The 18,363-nt window shown below is 48.0% G+C and overlaps 1 protein-coding gene across 1 annotated transcript in view; it reads right to left on the minus strand.

Annotated features, from left to right (window-relative positions):
• Positions 1 to 347: 347 nt before the first annotated feature.
• Positions 348 to 18,363, minus strand: part of LOC134358129 (stereocilin) — a 96,456-nt gene continuing 78,440 nt past the window's right edge. The window contains exons 24-26 of the mRNA XM_063070115.1: positions 14,378 to 14,475; positions 13,748 to 13,895; positions 348 to 883 (exon numbers count right to left, since the gene is read on the minus strand). Of these exons, the coding sequence (XP_062926185.1) occupies positions 807 to 883; positions 13,748 to 13,895; positions 14,378 to 14,475 (323 nt within the window). The 3' untranslated portion in view covers positions 348 to 806. The remainder of the gene's footprint in view (positions 884 to 13,747; positions 13,896 to 14,377; positions 14,476 to 18,363) is intronic.

The following is an 18,363-nucleotide window of genomic DNA, read 5'->3' on the forward strand; positions in this document are numbered from 1 at the left end:
TTATATATACTCAATCACCTGGCCTCCACAGCCGTCTGTAACAATGAATTCTTCAGATTCACCTCCCCCTATCTAAATAAATTCCTCTTCATCTCTGTTCTAGAGGGAGTCCTTCTAATTGAAGGCTGTGCCCTCTGGTTGTCGGAAACATGCCCCATTACAGGAAACATCCTCTCCACGTCCACTCTATCTAGGCCTTTCAATATTCAATAGATTTCAGTGAGATCCCCCTCTCTCTTCTCAATTCGCTGTAATATCTTACGTGCCTCGCCCTTGGACCCCATCTGATTTATGTTCCTGTGGCAGTGTACAAATGCCAGACTCTGGTGTGGTCATGTCCCTTCCAGGTTTATTGAAAAACAATTAAAATATTCCCAAAAATGAGCACAACTTTTCACATACTTGCAGCACAATATATATTCTCACTTTCGTTCTCGCTCTCACAACCACACACACATGCACCCACACACACATGCACGCACGCACGCACACACACACACACCCACCCACACACAAGTCCATCAGCTGCAAAAGCGGCAACCAAGAGAGTTATCAGGCCCCAGATATTAGAAACACAAGCAGGAATTCTTCTGAGGAACAAACAACACATTCCAATGACATCCGCTGAGAATAAACAGGATATTAATTTAAATGCTGGAATTTTAATTTGCTGCATCAGATTATTCTGAAGTAGAATCACCAACCAGAAGGATCCCAGCCCATTTTCTTTAATTCACTATTTGGTACAAATTTTTAAAAACTCAGAATCCAAATCCAGCGTAACCCATTCCAGCAGACAATCACTCTCAGGCACAGGTCACTGTGAGACACAGATAGAGGACAGCGAATCTGAATGTGGCTGATAAGGGTGAAGTGTTCTTACCTGCAAGTTTAAAGAGAAATAGGATTTAATTCTAAATTCAATCTGTTTCCAAATCCTTCCTCTCGTGGAAAAAAAAACAGCCACTCTATCATAAACACAAGAGCTTTTGCAGATGCTGGGAAACCAGACTGCTGGAGGAACTCAGCAGGACAGGCAGCGTCTATGGAGGAGAATAAACAGTCGACGTTTCGGGCCGAGACCCTTCTTCAGGACTGGAAAGGAAGCCAGAGTAAGAAGGTGGGGGGGGGGGAAGAGAAGGGTAAAAGCTGGCAGGTGATGGGTGAGACCAGTTGAGGGGGAAGGTGGATGGGTGGGGAGGGGGGAATGAAGTAAGAGGCTGGGATGGGATGGTTGGAAGAGGTAAAGGGCTGAGAAAGGGATCTGATGGGAGAGGAAAGTGGACGATGGAAGAAAAGGAAGGAGAAGGGGCACCAGGGGGAGGTGATGGGCAGGTGAGGAGAAATAAAGGGGTAAGAGGAGATCCAGAATGGGGAATAGAAAAGGAGAGGAGGAAAGGTGTGAGAAATTACCAGAAGTTAGAGAAATCAATATTCATGCCATAGGTTTGGAAGCCGATCAGCCACAGAACCAGCCTGGAGTGTGACTCAGGCTGGAGAATCTCAAACTCAAGATGCTTCACTTCATACGATGATGGAGGCCATTCAGCCCATCAAGACTTTACCAGCTTTCACAACAATCTCATTGCTTCACATATTTCCTCAAAAACCAGAGGGGCAACTCCTTCACACAGAGTGGTGGGTGTATGGACCAAGGTCAGTACAATTAGATTTAAGACATTTGGATAGGTACTATCCATGATAAGAAAGGCTTAGAGGGTAACTGGGCATCCTGTCAGTATGGATGAAGTGAGCCGAAAAGCCTGTTTCCATGTTATATTAATCTATATCTCTACAACCTACCCTCTCTCACCCTGCTGGATTTCCCAGCAGTGACCTGCAATGGCTGGTTAACCCACCAACCAACATGTCTTTTGGATATAGAAGGAAACTGGAACCCATGCAGTCATAGAACAGTACAGCACAGTACAGGCTTTTTAGCCCATAATGTTGTGCTGACCCTTTAACCTACTCAAAAATCATTTTAACTCTTCCCTCCTACATATACCTCCATTCTTCTTTTATCCATATGCCTTAGAATCTCTTAAGTATCCCTAATATCTCTGCCTCTACCACCATCACCCGCAGCCCGTTCCACACACCCACTACTCTCTGTGTAAACAAAAACTACGTCTGACATCACCCCATGTACTTCCCTCCAATCACCTTAAGGTTATAGTCTCTCATTTTAGTGATTTCTTCCCTGGTAAAAAGTCTCTGGCTGTTGACTCGATCTGTGCCTCTAATCATCTTGTACATCTCTACCAATTCGCCTCTCATCCTCCTACACTCCAAAGAGAAAAGCCCCAGCTCACTCAGCCCATCCCCATTAAGCATACTCTCTGGGTTCCAGCAAACTAGCAACAGAGGAGCTGAAGGCAGTGTGGACAGGGCCAATGAACTTAACCTGTTCTTTAACAGATTTGACATTGTGGCCCCTGCCCATCCCCCACATGAGTCATCTGTTGTCGGCCCCCAACCAACACATATTCCACTCTCCCCTTCTACCCCTCCTCACAGTCCCCCACCCTGCTCTCTTGACTATACCCCTTCCCCACACGAAACCACCACGGTGGGCTTCACAGCTGAACAGGTGAGAAGACAGCTGAAATGTCTCACCCCAAGCAAGGCTGCAGGACCGGGTGGTGTCAGTACCAGGGTGCTCAAAGCCTGTGCCCCTCAGCTATGTGGAGTACTTCGCCATGTATTCAACCTGAACCTGAGCCTGAGGTTCCTGTGCTGTGGAAGACGTCCTGCCTCGTCCCTGTGCCGAAGATGCCGCGCCCCAGCGGCCTCAATGACTACAGACCGGTGGCATTGACCTCCCACATCATGAAGACCCTGGAGCGACTTGTTCTGGAGCTGCTCCGGCCTATGATCAGACCGCACTTAGATCCCCTCCAGTTCGCCTAACAGCCCCGACTAGGAGTTGAGGATGCCATCATCTACCTGCTGAACCGTGTCTACGTCCACCTGGACAAGCCAGCGAGCACTGTGAGGGTCATGTTTTTTGACTTCTCCATTGTGTTCAACACCATCCGCCCTGCTCTGCTGGGGGAGAAGCTGACAGCGATGCAGGTGGATGCTCCCCTGGTGTCATGGATTCTTGATTACCTGACTGGCAGACCACAGTACGTGTGCTTGCAACACTGTGTGTCCGACAGAGTGATCAGCAGCACTGGGGCTCCACAGGAGACTGTCTTGTCTCCCTTTCTCTTCACCATTTACACCTCGGACTTCAACTACTGCACAGAGTCTTGTCATCTTCAGAAGTTTTCGGATGACTCTGCCATAGTTGGATGCATCAGCAAGGGAGAAGAGGCTGAGTACAGGGCTACGGTACGAAACTTTGTCACATGGTGTGAGCAGAATTATCTGCAGCTTAATGTGAAAAAGACTAAGGAGCTGGTGGTAGACCTGAGGAGAGCTAAGGTACCGGTGACCCCTGTTTCCATCCAGGGGGTCAGTGTGGACATGGTGGAGGATTACAAATACCTGGGGATACGAATTGACAATAAACTGGACTGGTCAAAGAACACTGATGCTGTCTACAAGAAGGGTCAGAGCCGTCTCTATTTCTGAGGAGACGGAGGTGCTTTAACATCTGCCGGACGATGCTGAGGATGTTCTACGAGTCTGTGGTGGCCAGTGCTATCATGTTTGCTGTTGTGTGCTAGGGCAGCAGGCTGAGGGTAGCAGACACCAACAGAATCAACAAACTCATTCGTAAGGCCAGTGATGTTGTGGGGATGGAACTGGACTCTCTCACGGTGGTGTCTGAAAAGAGGATGCTGTCCAAGTTGTATGCCATCTTGGACAATGTCTCCCACCCACTACATAATGTACTGGGTGGGCACAGGAGTACATTCAGCCAGAGACTCATTCCACTGAGATGTAACACAGAGCGTCATAGGAAGTCATTCCTGCCTGTGGCCATCAAACTTTACAACTCCTCCCTTGGAGGGTCAGACACCCTGAGCCAATAGGCTGGTCCTGGACTTATTTCCTGGCATAATTTACATATTACTATTTAATTACTTATGGTTTTATATTGCTATATTTATACTCTATTCTGGGTTGGTGCAACTGTAACGAAAACCAATTTCCCTCGGGATCAATAAAGTATGACTATGACTATAATCCAGGCAGCATCCTGGTAAATCTCCTCCGCACTCTAAAATCACAAGGAGAACACTAACACTTCACAGGTCAGGATGGAACCCCGGTCACAGGAACTGCGACGGAGCAGCACTTCCTGATGCAACAGCTGCTCCACCTGCAATAATGCATTGGTACTTTGAGACAGGGATGAAGATGGGCTTCTTAACTCAGAGGGTTGCAAATCTATGAAACTGTCAGCCCCCAAAGACTGAGTTGTTGAGTATACCCCCGGCTGTAATTGGCAGTTTTCTGTGAATTGGGATATCCATGTAAATGCCATGGCCAAGAGAGCTCACCAACTCATTTCCTCGAGGCAAGAGAAATTCAGCATACCCCCTTTGACCCTCTCTAATTTTTAATCAATACACCATGGAAAGTATCCTATCCAGATACATAATGGCTTGTTATGGCAACTGCTCTGCCTGTGAGTGCAAGAAACTGCAAAGCTGTGGATACAGCTCAGTATGTCACGGAAATGCAGTTATAATGGGTGACTTCAATCTACATGTAGATTGGGTGAACCAAATTGGTAAAGGTGCTGAGGAAGAGGATTTCTTGGAATGTATGCGGGATGGTTTTTTGAACCAACATGTCGAGGAACCAACTAGAGAGCAGGCTATTCTGGACTGGGTTTTGAGCAATGAGGAAGGGTTAATTAGCAATCTTGTCGTGAGAGGCCCCTTGGGTAAGAATGACCATAATATGGTGGAATTCTTCATTAAGATGGAGAGTGACATAGTTAATTCAGAAACAAAGGTTCTGAACTTAAAGAGGGGTAACTTTGAAGGTATGAGACGTGAATTAGCTAAGATAGACTGGCAAATGACACTTAAAGGATTGACGGTGGATATGCAATGGCAAGCATTTAAAGGTTGCATGGATGAACTACAACAATTGTTCATCCCAGTTTGGCAAAAGAATAAATCAAGGAAGGTAGTGCACCCGTGGCTGACAAGAGAAATTAGGGATAGTATCAATTCCAAAGAAGAAGCATACAAATTAGCCAGAGAAAGTGGCTCACCTGAGGACTGAGAGAAATTCAGAGTTCAGCAGAGGAGGACAAAGGGCTTAATTAGGAAGGGGAAAAAAGATTATGAGAGAAAACTGGCAGGGAACATAAAAACAGACTGTAAAAGCTTTTATAGATATGTAAAAAGGAAAAGACTGGTAAAGACAAATGTAGGTCCCCTACAGACAGAAACCGGTGAATTGATTATGGGGAGCAAGGACATGGCAGACCAATTGAATAATTACTTTGGTTCTGTCTTCACTAAGGAGGACATAAATAATCTTCCAGAAATAGTAGAGGACAGAGGGTCCAGTGAGATGGAGGAACTGAGCGAAATACATGTTAGTAGGGAAGTGGTGTTAGGTAAATTGAAGGGATTGAAGGCAGATAAATCCCCAGGGCCAGATGGTCTGCATCCTAGAGTGCTTAAGGAAGTAGCCCAAGAAATAGTGGATGCATTAGTGATAATTTTTCAAAAACTCGTTAGATTCTGGACTAGTTCCTGAGGATTGGAGGGTGGCTAATGTAACCCCACTTTTTAAAAAAGGAGGGAGAGAGAAACCGGGGAATTATAGACCAGTTAGCCTAACGTCGGTGGTGGGGAAACTGCTGGAGTCAGTTGTCAAGGATGTGATAACAGCACATTTGGAAAGCGGTGAAATCATCGGACAAAGTCAGCATGGATTTGTGAAAGGAAAATCATGTCTGACGAATCTCATAGAATTTTTTGAGGATGTAACTAGTAGAGTGGATAGGGGAGAACCAGTGGATGTGGTATATTTGGATTTTCAAAAGGCTTTTGACAAGGTCCCACACATGAGATTAGTGTGCAAACTTAAAGCACACGGTATTGGGGGTAAGGTATTGATGTGGATGGAGAATTGGTTAGCAGACAGAAAGCAAAGAGTGGGAATAAACGGGACCTTTTCAGAATGGCAGGCGGTGACTAGTGGGGTACCGCAAGGCTCAGTGCTGGGACCCCAGTTGTTTACAATATATATTAATGACTTGGATGAGGGAATTAAATGCAGCATCTCCAAGTTTGCGGATGACACGAAGCTGGGTGGCAGTGTTAGCTGTGAGGAGGATGCTAAGAGGATGCAGGGTGACTTGGATAGGTTGGGTGAGTGGGCAAATTCATGGCAGATGCAATTTAATGTGGATAAATGTGAAGTTATCCACTTTGGTGGCAAAAATAGGAAAACAGATTATTATCTGAATGGTGGCCGATTAGGAAAAGGGGAGGTGCAACGAGACCTGGGTGTCATTATACACCAGTCATTGAAAGTGGGCATGCAGGTACAGCAGGCGGTGAAAAAGGCGAATGGTATGCTGGCATTTATAGCGAGAGGATTCGAGTACAGGAGCAGGGAGGTACTACTGCAGTTGTACAAGGTCTTGGTGAGACCACACCTGGAGTATTGTGTGCAGTTTTGGTCCCCTAATCTGAGGAAAGACATCCTTGCCATAGAGGGAGTACAAAGAAGGTTCACCAGATTGATTCCTGGGATGGCAGGACTTTCATATGAAGAAAGACTGGATGAACTGGGCTTGTACTCGTTGGAATTTAGAAGATTGAGGGGGGATCTGATTGAAACGTATAAAATCCTAAAGGGATTGGACAGGCTAGATGCAGGAAGATTGTTCCCGATGTTGGGGAAGTCCAGAACGAGGGGTCACAGTTTGAGGATAAAAGGGAAGCCTTTTAGGTCCGAGATTAGGAAAAACTTCTTCACACAGAGAGTGGTGAATCTGTGGAATTCTCTGCCACAGGAAACAGTTGAGGCCAGTTCATTGGCTATATTTAAGAGGGAGTTAGATATGGCCCTTGTGGCTACGGGGGTCAGGGGGTATGGAGGGAAGGCTGGGGTGGGGTTCTGAGTTGGATGATCAGCCATGATCATAATAAATGGCGGTGCAGGCTCGAAGGGCCGAATGGCCTACTCCTGCACCTATTTTCTATGTTTTCTATGTTAAACCAGCCTCCCTCCCCTCCAGCACTCTGCCTACACTCCTCACTGCCTCAGAAAAGCGGAGACCCACCCATCCTGGACGTTCTCTCTTCTCCACCCCTCCCATCAGACAGAAGATATAAACGTCTGAAAGCACATAGCACAGACTCAAAGACAGCTTCTATCCTACAGTTATTAGACTGTCGAATGGGTTCATCATACCATAAGAGGGACTCACTCTCACAATCTACCTCGCAATGGTCTTGCACTTACACAGCATTCTCACTGTAGTTGTAACACTTCATTCTGCATTCTTTTATTGTTTTCCCTTGTACCACCTCAACGTACAGATGTATTAAAATGATCTGTACAGTTTGCGTGCAAAAACGTTTCACTGTTTCAATGTGACAATAATAAACCAACTCAATTTATAAGGGAATCTCGCAGGTAAACAGAGAAGATGCAGAACCGGCCTCAATCTTACTGAGCCGCTTAGCTGAACAGACAGCTCTTTTGATTTCTTTTGTCTTATCTTCCCACCTCAATGGGGAGGGGTGGGTCGCAGCATCATTGCAATTAGAGTGATGCTACTTACGGTGTCAGCAATCACTGATTGCAGTTCAATTCCTGGCACTCCCTGTAAGGGGTCTGCACATTCACCCTGACACCACATGGGTTTCCTCCCAAATTCCAGAGATATTCACTTAGGGTTAGTGAGTTATGGACATGCTACATTGCAACCAGAAGTGTGGAATACTTGTGGGCTGCACACACAAAATGCTGGAGGAACTCAGCAGGCCAGCCAGCATCTGTGGAAAAAAGTACAGCTGACGTCTCGGGCCAAGACCCTTCAAAGAGTCCTACCAAAGGATCTTGACCCGAAACGTTGACTTCTTTTTTCCACGGATGCTGCCTGGCCTGCTGAGTTCCTCCAGCACTTTGTGTGTGTTGATTGGATTTCCAGCATCTGTAGATTTTCTCGTGTTTGTGATTTGAATACTTGTGGGCTGCCCAGCACAATCCTCACTGATTTGATTTGACACAGATGATGCATTGCACTGTAAATATGATGTCCATGTGACAAATAAAGCCAAACTTTAGCAGTGGATGTAGTGTATAAGGATTTCAGTAAGGCATTTGATAAGGTTCCCCATGCAAGGCTCCTTCAGAAAGCAAGGAGGCATGAGATCTAAGGAGACCTTGCTTTGTGGATCTAGAATTGGCTTGCCCACAGAAGGCAAAGGGTGGCTGTAGAAAGTTTGTATTCTGCATGGAGGTCGGTGACCAGTGGTGCTCCACAGGGATCTGTTCTGGGACCCCTCCTCTTTGTCATTTTTATAAATGACTTGGATGAGGAAGTTGAAGGGTAGGTTAGTAAGTTTTCTGATGACACAGAAGTTGGGGGTGTTGTGGATAGTCTGGAGGGTTGTCAAAGGGTACGGTGGGGCATCAATAGGAGAATGTTGTTAAGAAGGTGTATGTTGTGTTGGCATTCATCAACCATGGGATTGAGTTCAAGAGCCGTGAGGTAATGTTACAGCTCTACAAGACCTTGGTCAGACCCCACTTGGAGTACTGTGTTAAGTTCTGGTCACCTTACAGGAAGGATGTGGATACTATAGAGAGAGTGGAGAGGAGATTTACAAGGATGTTGCCTGGATTGGAGGGTGTACCTTATGAGAATAGTTGAGTGTACTTGGCCTTTTCTCCTTGGAGCAACGGAGGATGAGAGGTGACCTGATGGAGGTGTACAAGATGATGAGAGACATTGATTGTGTGGATGGTCAGAGGCTTTTTTCTCAGGGCTGAAATGGCTAACATGAGGGGGCATAGTTTTAAGCAACACACATAAAAGTTGCTGGTGAACGCAGCAGGCCAGGCAGTATCTCTAGGAAGAGGTGCAGTCGATGTTTCAGGCCGAGACCCTTCGTCAGGACTAACCGAAGGAAGAGTGAGTAAGGGATTTGAAAGTGGGAGGGGGAGGGGGAGATCCAAAATGATAGGAGAAGACAGGAGGGGGAGGGATGGAGCCAAGAGCTGGACAGGTGATTGGCAAAAGGGATACGAGAGGATCATGGGACAGGAGGTCAGGGAAGAAAGACAAGGGGGGGGGCCCAGAGGATGGGCAAGGGGTATATTCAGAGGGACAGAGGGAGAAAAAGGAGAGTGAGAGAAAGAATGTGTGTATAAAAATAAGTAACAGATGGGGTACGAGGGGGAGGTGGGGCATTAGCGGAAGTTAGAGAAGTCGATATTCATGCTATCAGGTTGGAGGCTACCCAGGCGGAATATAAGGTGTTGTTCCTCCAACCTGAGTGTGGCTTCATCTTGACAGTAGAGGAGGCCGTGGATAGACATGTCAGAAAGGGAATGGGATGTGGAATTAAAATGTGTGGCCACTGGGAGATCCTGCTTTCTTTGGCGGACAGAGCGTAGGTGTTCAGCAAAGCGGTCTCCCAGTCTGCGTCGGGTCTCACCAATATATAAGTGGCCACATCGGGAGCACGGGACGCAGTATATCACCCCAGTCGACTCACAGGTGAAGTGTTGCCTCACCTGGAAGGACTGTTTGGGGCCCTGAATGGTGGTAAGGGAGGAAGTGTAAGGGCATGTGTAGCACTTACATAGAAAAACATAGAAAACATAGAAAATAGGTGCAGGAGTAGGCCATTCGGCCCTTCGAGCCTGCACCGCCATTTATTATGATCATGGCTGATCATCCAACTCAGAACCCTGCACCAGCCTTCCCTCCATACCCTCTGATCCCCGTAGCCACAAGGGCCATATCTAACTCCCTCTTAAATATAGCCAATGAACTGGCCTCAACTGTTTCCTGTGGCAGAGAATTCCACAGATTCACCATTCTCTGTGTGAAGAAGTTTTTCCTCATCTCGGTCCTAAAAGGCTTCTCCTTTATCCTCAAACCGTGACCCCTCGTTCTGGACTTCCCCAACATCGGGAACAATCTTCCTGCATCTAGCCTGTCCAATCCCTTTAGAATTTTATACGTTTCAATCAGATCCCCCCTCAATCTTCTAAATTCCAACGAGTACAAGCCTAGTTCATCCAGTCTTTCTTCATATGAAAGTCCTGCCATCCCAGGAATCAATCTGGTGAACCTTCATTGTACTCCCTCTATGGCAAGGATGTCGTTCCTCAGATTAGGGGACCAAAACTGCACACGATACTCCAGGTGTGGTCTCACCAAGGCCTTGTACAACTGCAGTAGTACCTCCCTGCTCCTGTACTCAAATCCTCTCGCTATAAATGTCAGCATACCATTCGCCTTTTTCACCGCCTGCTGTACCTGCATGCCCACTTTCAATGACTGGTGTATAATGACACCCAGGTCTCGTTGCACCTCCCCCTTTCCTAATCGGCCACCATTCAGATAATAACCTGTTTTCCTATTTTTGCCACCAAAGTGGATAACTTCACATTTATCCACATTAAATTGCATCTGCCATGAATTTGCCCACTCACCCAACCTACCCAAGTCACCCTGCATCCTCTTAGCATCCTCCTCACAGCTAACATGCCACCCAGCTTCGTGTCATCCACAAACTTGGAGATGCTGCATTTAATTCCCTCATCCAGGTCATTAATATATATTGTAAACAACTGGGGTCCCAGCACTGAGCCTTGCGGTACCCCACTAGTCACTGCCTGCCATTCTGAAAAGGTCCCGTTTATTCCCACTCTTTGCTTCCTGTCTGCTAACCAATTCTCCACCCACACCAATACCTTACCCCCAATACCGTGTGCTTTAAGTTTGCACACTAATCTCCTGTGTGGGACCTTGTCAAAAGCCTTTTGAAAATCCAAATATACCACATCCACTGGTTCTCCCCTATCCACTCTACTAGTTACATCCTCAAAAAATTCTATGAGATTCGTCAGACATGATTTTCCTTTCACAAATCCATGCTGACTTTGTCCGATGATTTCACCGCTTTCCAAATGTGCTGTTATCACATCTTTGATAACTGACTCCAGCAGTTTCCCCACCACCGACGTTAGGCTAACCGGTCTATAATTCCCCGATTTCTCTCTCCCCCTTTTTTAAAAAGTGGGGTTACATTAGCCACCCTCCAATCCTCAGGAACTAATCCACTTACACGGATAAGTGCCAGGAGGGGGATCAGTGGGGAAGGATGGGGGGGACAAATGGACAAGGGAGTTGCGTAGGGAGCGATCCCTGCGGAATGCAGGGGGGGGAGGGAAAGATGTTCTTAGTGGTGGGATCCCGTTGGAGGTGGCGGAAGTTACAGAGAATAATATGTTGGACCCGGAGGCTGGTGGGGTGGTAGGTGAGGACCAGGGGAACCCTATTCCTAGTGGGGTGGCGGCAGGATGGAGTGAGAGCAGATGTACGTGAAATGGGGGAGATGCGTTTAAGAGCAGAGTTGATAGTGGAGGAAGGGAAGCCCCTTTCTTTAAAAAAGGAAGACATCTCCCTCGTCCTAGAATGAAAAGCCTCATCCTGAGAGCAGATGCGGCGGAGATGGAGGAATTGCGAGAAGGGGATGGCGTTTTTGCAAGAGACAGGGTGAGAAGAGGAATAGTCCAGATAGCTGTGAGAGTCAGTAGGCTTATAGTAGACATCAGTGGATAAACTGTCTCCAGAGACAGAGACAGAAAGATCTGGAAAGGGGAGGGAGGTGTCGGAAATGGACCAGGTAAACTTGAGGGCAGGGTGAAAGTTGGAGACTTCTCTAACTTCCGCTAGGCCCCACCTCCCACTCGTACCCCATCTGTTACTTATTTTTATACACACATTCTTTCTCTCACTCTCCTTTTTCTCCCTCTGTCCCTCTGAATATACCCCTTGCCCATCCTCTGGGTCCCCCCCACCTTGTCTTTCTCCCCGGACCTCCTGTCCCATGATCCTCTCATATCCCTTTTGCCTATCACCTGTCCAGCTCACGGCTCTATCCCTCTCCCTCCTGTCTTCTCCTATCATTTTGGATCTCCCCCTCCCTCTCCCACTTTCAAATCCCTTACTCACTCTTCCTTCAGTTAGTCCTGACGAAGGGTCTCGGCCTGAAACGTCGACTGCACCTCTTCCTAGAGATGCTGCCTGGCCTGCTGCATTCACCAGCAACTTTTATGTGTGTTGCTTGAATTTCCAGCATCGGCAGAATTCCTGTTGTTTGGGCATAGTTTTAATGTGCTTGGCAGTAGGTCCCGAGGGAATATCAGGGGTAAGTTTTTCACACAGAAGGTGGTGGGTGCTTGGAATGCACTGCCAGTGACGGTGGTAGAGGTGTATGCAACAGGGTCCATTAGACTTAGCAGCAGAATTAGGCCATCTGGCCCATCGAGTCTGCTCCGCCATTCAATCATGGCTGATCTTTTTTTTAAAAATCTCCTCCTCAACCCCAGTTCCCAGCCTTCTTCCCGTAACCTTTGATGCCATGTCCAGTCAAGAACCTATTAATCTCTGCCTTAAATACACCCAACAACCTGGCCTCCACAGCTGCATGTGGCAACAAATTCCACTAATTCCCCATCCTTTGGTTAAAGAAACGTCTCCACATCTCTGTTTTGAAAGGATGCCCCTCTATCCTGAGGCTGGGCCCTCTTGTCCTAGACTCTCCCACCATGGGAAATATCCTTTTCACATCTACTCTGTCTAGGCCTTTCTACATTCGAAACGTTTCAATGAGATCCCCCCTCATCCTTCTGATTTCTAGTGAATACAGACCCAGAGCCATCAAACGTTCCTCGTATGATAACCCTTTCATTCCTGGAATCATCCTTGTGAACCTCCTCTGGAACCTCTCCAATGTTAGCACATCTTTTCTAAGATGAGGGGCCCAAAACTGTTCATAATACTCAAGATGAGGCCTCACCAGTGTCTTATAAAGCCTCAGCATCACATCCTAGCTCTTGTATTCTAGACCCCTTGAAATGAATGCTAACATGGCATTTGCCTTCCTCACCACCTGCAAGTTAACCTTCAGGGTGTCCTGCACAAGGACTCCCAGGTTCCTCTGCATCTCAGATTCCTGGATTTTCTCCGTTTAGAAAACAGTCCACACATTTATTTCTACGACCAAAATGCATGACCATGCATTTCCCAATATTGTATTTCATTTGCCACTTTCTTGCCTAGTCTCCTAACCTGTCCAAGTCCTTCTGCTTCCTACCTTTTAAGAGACTCTTAAGATAGGTACATGGAGCTTAGAAAAATAGAGGGTTATGCGGTAGGGAAATTCTAGGGAGCTTCTTGAATGGATTATATGGTCGGCACAACATTGTGGGCCGAAGGGCCTATAATGTGCTGTAGATTTCTATGTTCTATCTCTGATTTTTGAATTTTCTCCCCATTTTGAAAATAATCTTTCTACCAAAGGGCATGATCATACACTTCCCTGCACTGTATTCCATCTGCCACTTCTTTGCCCATTCTCCTGATTGTCTCAGCCCTATAGTCTCCCTGCTTCCTCAACACTAACCTTTCCTCCCAGGTTGCTGTGTCCAGACCCTGGATCTCCCACCCCCAACAGCACCTTCACCAGAAGGACTGCAGTGGCTCCCCCGGGGCAACTAGGGAGGGGCAATAAAATGCTGGCCTGGACAGAGTTGCCGGAGTGCCCGTGAACAGTTTGAGCACACCAACCCCGCTGTTCCTGGTGGAGCTCGCCATCGTACTGTGCGCTGCTAATCACGCGGCGCTGCTCAGTGCTCAGCCTCTGATACTGTCCACTGGTCACAGCGGAGGCCTGGACACTGCTGAAGCAGGACAGCTGGTCGGCGCTGAACACCACCTGCCGTGGAGAGAAAGACGACAGGGGGTTAAAGAGCACCCAGCAGGAACCACACCCCCCATCCGAATCCACAGTCAGAGTCGGGGGTCTTCAGATAGAGCGGAATTCGAGGCCAGACAGCCCCTCCTCCCTGCCCTTTCATCAAACCCCCTTGCATGCATTTTGCCCCACACACTAAATCTTCACCCATCCCCATCAGGCAGCAACTCGAAAGAGATTTAAAAATTAGTTCTATTTGTCACATGTACATCAAAACATGCATCTTTTGTGTGTACAACTAACAGTCTGAGAACTGTACTGGGGGCAGCCCACAAACGTTACCACACTTCCAGTGCCAACATAACCTGCCCACACCCTACCAACTCTAACCCTAACATTGTTAGTGGTGAAACAGCTTGATGTCATGGAACACAAGCCCATTTAACTTTTGTAACCAAAGTTATTTCTACTGAGAGTCCAGTTTACCGAATGAAAGAACTCACCGCGAACTTGTTGGGCGGAATGAGGGCGATGGCGGTGGGTGTGAGCCCCTCGATCTGCTGCTCAATCAGTGACGACAGGGCCACGTCGGCCAAACCCGCTGCCAAGACAGAAAAGCCGGTCAGCTCAACCTGACCGATGGGCAAAGGCTTGACCAGTGCACGTCAAAGTATAAACCAAGAGCTTCACAGCCACTCTTCCACTGTACTCAGTTTGGGGGAGGGAGGGTTACTGAGCAAAATACGACCCCCAGAGGTGACTACACAGGGGCTGTAGAGGGCTTTCATTTTATCTGGAGATACAGCAGAGTAACAGGCTCTTTCGTCCCAACAAGGCCAGGCGCTCATTACACCCACCTGACCCACTACACCCACCTGACTCACTACACACACCCGACCAACTACACCCACCCGACCCACTACACACACCCGACCCACTACACACACCCGACCAACTACACCCACCCGACCCACTACACCCACCCGACCCACTACACCCACCCGACCGACTACACACACCCGACCGACTACACCCACCCGACCGACTACACCCACCCGATCAACTACACACATCCGACCAACTACACACACCCGACCAACTACACCCACCCGAACAACTACACACACCCGACCCATTACACCCACCCGACCCACTACACCCACCCGACTCACTACACACACCCGACCCACTACACCCACCCGACCCACTACACACACCCGACCCACTACACCCACCCGACCAACTACACCCACCCGACCAACTACACCCACCCGACCAACTACACACACCCGACCAACTACACCCACCCGACCCACTACACCCACCCGATCAACTACACCCACCCGACCAACTACACCCACCCGACCCACTACACCCACCCGACCTACTACACCCACCCGACCAACTACACCCACCCGACCAACAACACCCACCCGACCAACAACACCCACCCGACCCACAACACCCACCCGACCAACTACACCCACCCGACCCACTACACCCACCTGACCCACTACACCCACCTTCGCAACTACACCCACCTGACCCACTACACCCACCTGACCCACTACACCCACCTGACCAACTACACCCACCTGACCCACTACACCCACCTGACCAACTACACCCACCCGACCAACTACACACACCTGCGCAACTAAACCCACCTGACCCATTAACCTGTGCACAACAACATATCAATTCCACAACACACACGGGAGATGGCTTTAACTGAGGAGGGGAAGAGAGAGAGGGGTTGGAGGGAGGGGTGTAGAGGGAGAGGGGTGAGGGGGGAGAGGGGGAATGGGGGAGAGGGAAGGGGAGCAGGTTAGGGGAGGGGTGGGATAGGGAAGGGGGTAGCGAGACCCCTCCCCCTGTAATGCTAAGGGAGACAGGTCTTTGCTCTTAAAGAGATATATCCATACATTACTCTACTATCCTGCACGTCTTTGGAATGTGGAACCGGAGCACCAGGAGGATATCTGTGTGGTCACAGGGAGAAGGTACAGATTCCTTAGGGACAGTGGCAGGCTTGAACCAGGGTTGCTGATGTAGTAACTGCACTAACCACTGACTGTGAAGGGCTCTGCAGAAATGTGGTCTGCCATGACCACCAGGCTGCTGATGCCTTTGAGAAGTGACCATGCAGCACCAACACTCGAGCAGCTCTGTCTGCTGACTCATCAGGAGCCCAGGCTCTGCCTGGTGGTTTCCATAAGCTATAGAAGCAGAATTAGGCCATTTGTCCCATTGAGTCTCCACCACCATTAGATAATGGCTGATTTATTTTCCCTCTCAAGCCCAGTCACCTACCTTCCTACCATAACCTTTGACGTGTTACGTACCCCGTAACTGGGTTGCCAAACCAGCAGAAATGGATCACTCAGTTGGAGTCTGGATTACTGGAACTAAGAAAGTTTTATTAAAGAAATAAGCAACACTGTACTCTAATCAAAAGGATAATAAATGCAACAGTTCAGCAATGATAAACACACATGTACACAGAACTAGGATAACAGGATCAATCAAGCTCTATCGTCGTCTAGGGGTAAATGAGCAGTTTCAAAGTGACGCAAAGTTCAGTTCAATTGAGTTCAGTTCAGTTCACAGTAATCACTGCCGTGGCTGTGGACGGGGGGGTGGGGGGGGGTGGGGAAGGAGAGAGAGAGCAAAAGCGAATGAATATTCAAAACGGCTTCCACACAGACCTTCGATATTCTTCGCAGTCAGCTTTCGGTCGAGCCCTTTGTAATGTCTTCTGAGGTCACCGACTGTGACCCCTCCGTTTCAGATACGATCGTTCCTCTGCAGTGAATCTGGCACCCAGGCAAGGGCGGACACACACCAGGTTCCCACCGATCGTACCTTTCCACCCTGTGCGTCTACAGCTTGGTCCCGCGATCAGCCCTCCAAAAACTCCCACCGACTTGTGGGAGACGCATCGCTTCCAGGGTCTCGTTACCTCAGGGTGTCGTGTGTGTCGCCTTAGCGAATCTGTCCCTTTTTATCCCCCTGCTGGGGTATCGCCTGTCCATCACACTTCAAACAGTTCAGGGTTCAAAAAGGAGCCGATCTTGACAGCTCTCAGACCATGTCTCCTTCCGTTAAACTCTCCCGTCTCTTCATTAACATTTCCAAATGCTGCTCCATTGTCTTCCTCATTTCTCTTTCTCCTGAAGACAGGTGGAAGATCAACTGTTGATCCCACTGCTGCCAGCACAGGACAGTTAACATCTTAATCTATGTGTACTCTTTGTAACCCTCTTTCGTCACAGACGCTACAACTAAACAAGAACCTATCAACCTCTGCATTAAATATACTCAGTGACTTGGACTCCACAGCTTTCTGTGGCAATGAATTCCACAGATTCTCCATCATCTCTGGCTGAAGGAATTCCTCCTCATCTCTATTTTAAAGGAATATCTTTGTATTCTGATGCTGTGCCCTCTGGTCCTAGACTACCCCTCTATAGGAAACATCCTTTCCATGTCCACTGTAAATATACCTAATAACTTGGCCTCCACAGCCATCTGTAAAGGCTGGAACAATTCTGCAGGCCATTCAGCCCTTCATCCCTATTCTTGTATTTAACCCCTTTCTCATACATTTTACCCTTCACTCTAAATCTTCATCCATTCCCATCAGACTGCAAAACTAAAGAGATTTAAAGATTAACTCTAGCTGTCTCGTATACATCAAAACACACAATGAAATGTCATCTGCATCAATGACCAACATTGTCCGAGGATGTGCTGGGAGCAGCCCACTAGTGTCACTATGATTTCAGCACTAACATAGCATGCCACAGACTTACTAATCGTTATCTGTAAAGAAAGGCTGTGCCGTGACTGGTTGCTTCCATCACCAGGAAAGGCATTAACACAGCATTAATTGGAAAGCCATCCTCAGAACTGGCTGAGCAGGTTAGGAGCCAGTTATAACCACACTGTTGAGGAGCTATCGGGAGTGTGGTATGTTTAATCAAACTGCCACCTTCACTTAAAACAGGAAAACCTCACTGTACCAACTGACCTTCAGAGAATTGTACAACTGTGCAGCTCCCACTGTAAAACCCAATGTCCACTGTATTGGTGCCACCAGATTCAGACGCAATCACTGCCTCGATAACACCCAATGTCGGTCCCAACTACATAGCCAGGCGTTCTCCATCCCCCCACTTACTCCCTAGACACAGGTCAGGGACAGTTAAGCTCCCTCTGCACTGTCTCACCCCAAGGCAGAACAGGATCTACAGGAGCTGGGCAACAGGGCAAGGTTGGACAGGTGAGGACTCCATTCCTGAAGAACGGAACAATGAGGGCAGATTTGATAGCGGTACACAAAATGATGAGGGGTACAGATGGGATAAATGGGAATAGGCATTTAACACTGAGATTGGGTGTGACTAGAAGTACAGGTAGTGGGTTAAGGATGAAAGGGGAAATATCGAAGGGGTCCTGAGGGGGAATTTCTTCACTCAAGGAGCAG

The sequence above is a fragment of the Mobula hypostoma genome, chromosome 18 (genome assembly GCF_963921235.1).
Source record: "Mobula hypostoma chromosome 18, sMobHyp1.1, whole genome shotgun sequence".
NCBI lineage: Eukaryota > Metazoa > Chordata > Chondrichthyes > Myliobatiformes > Myliobatidae > Mobula > Mobula hypostoma.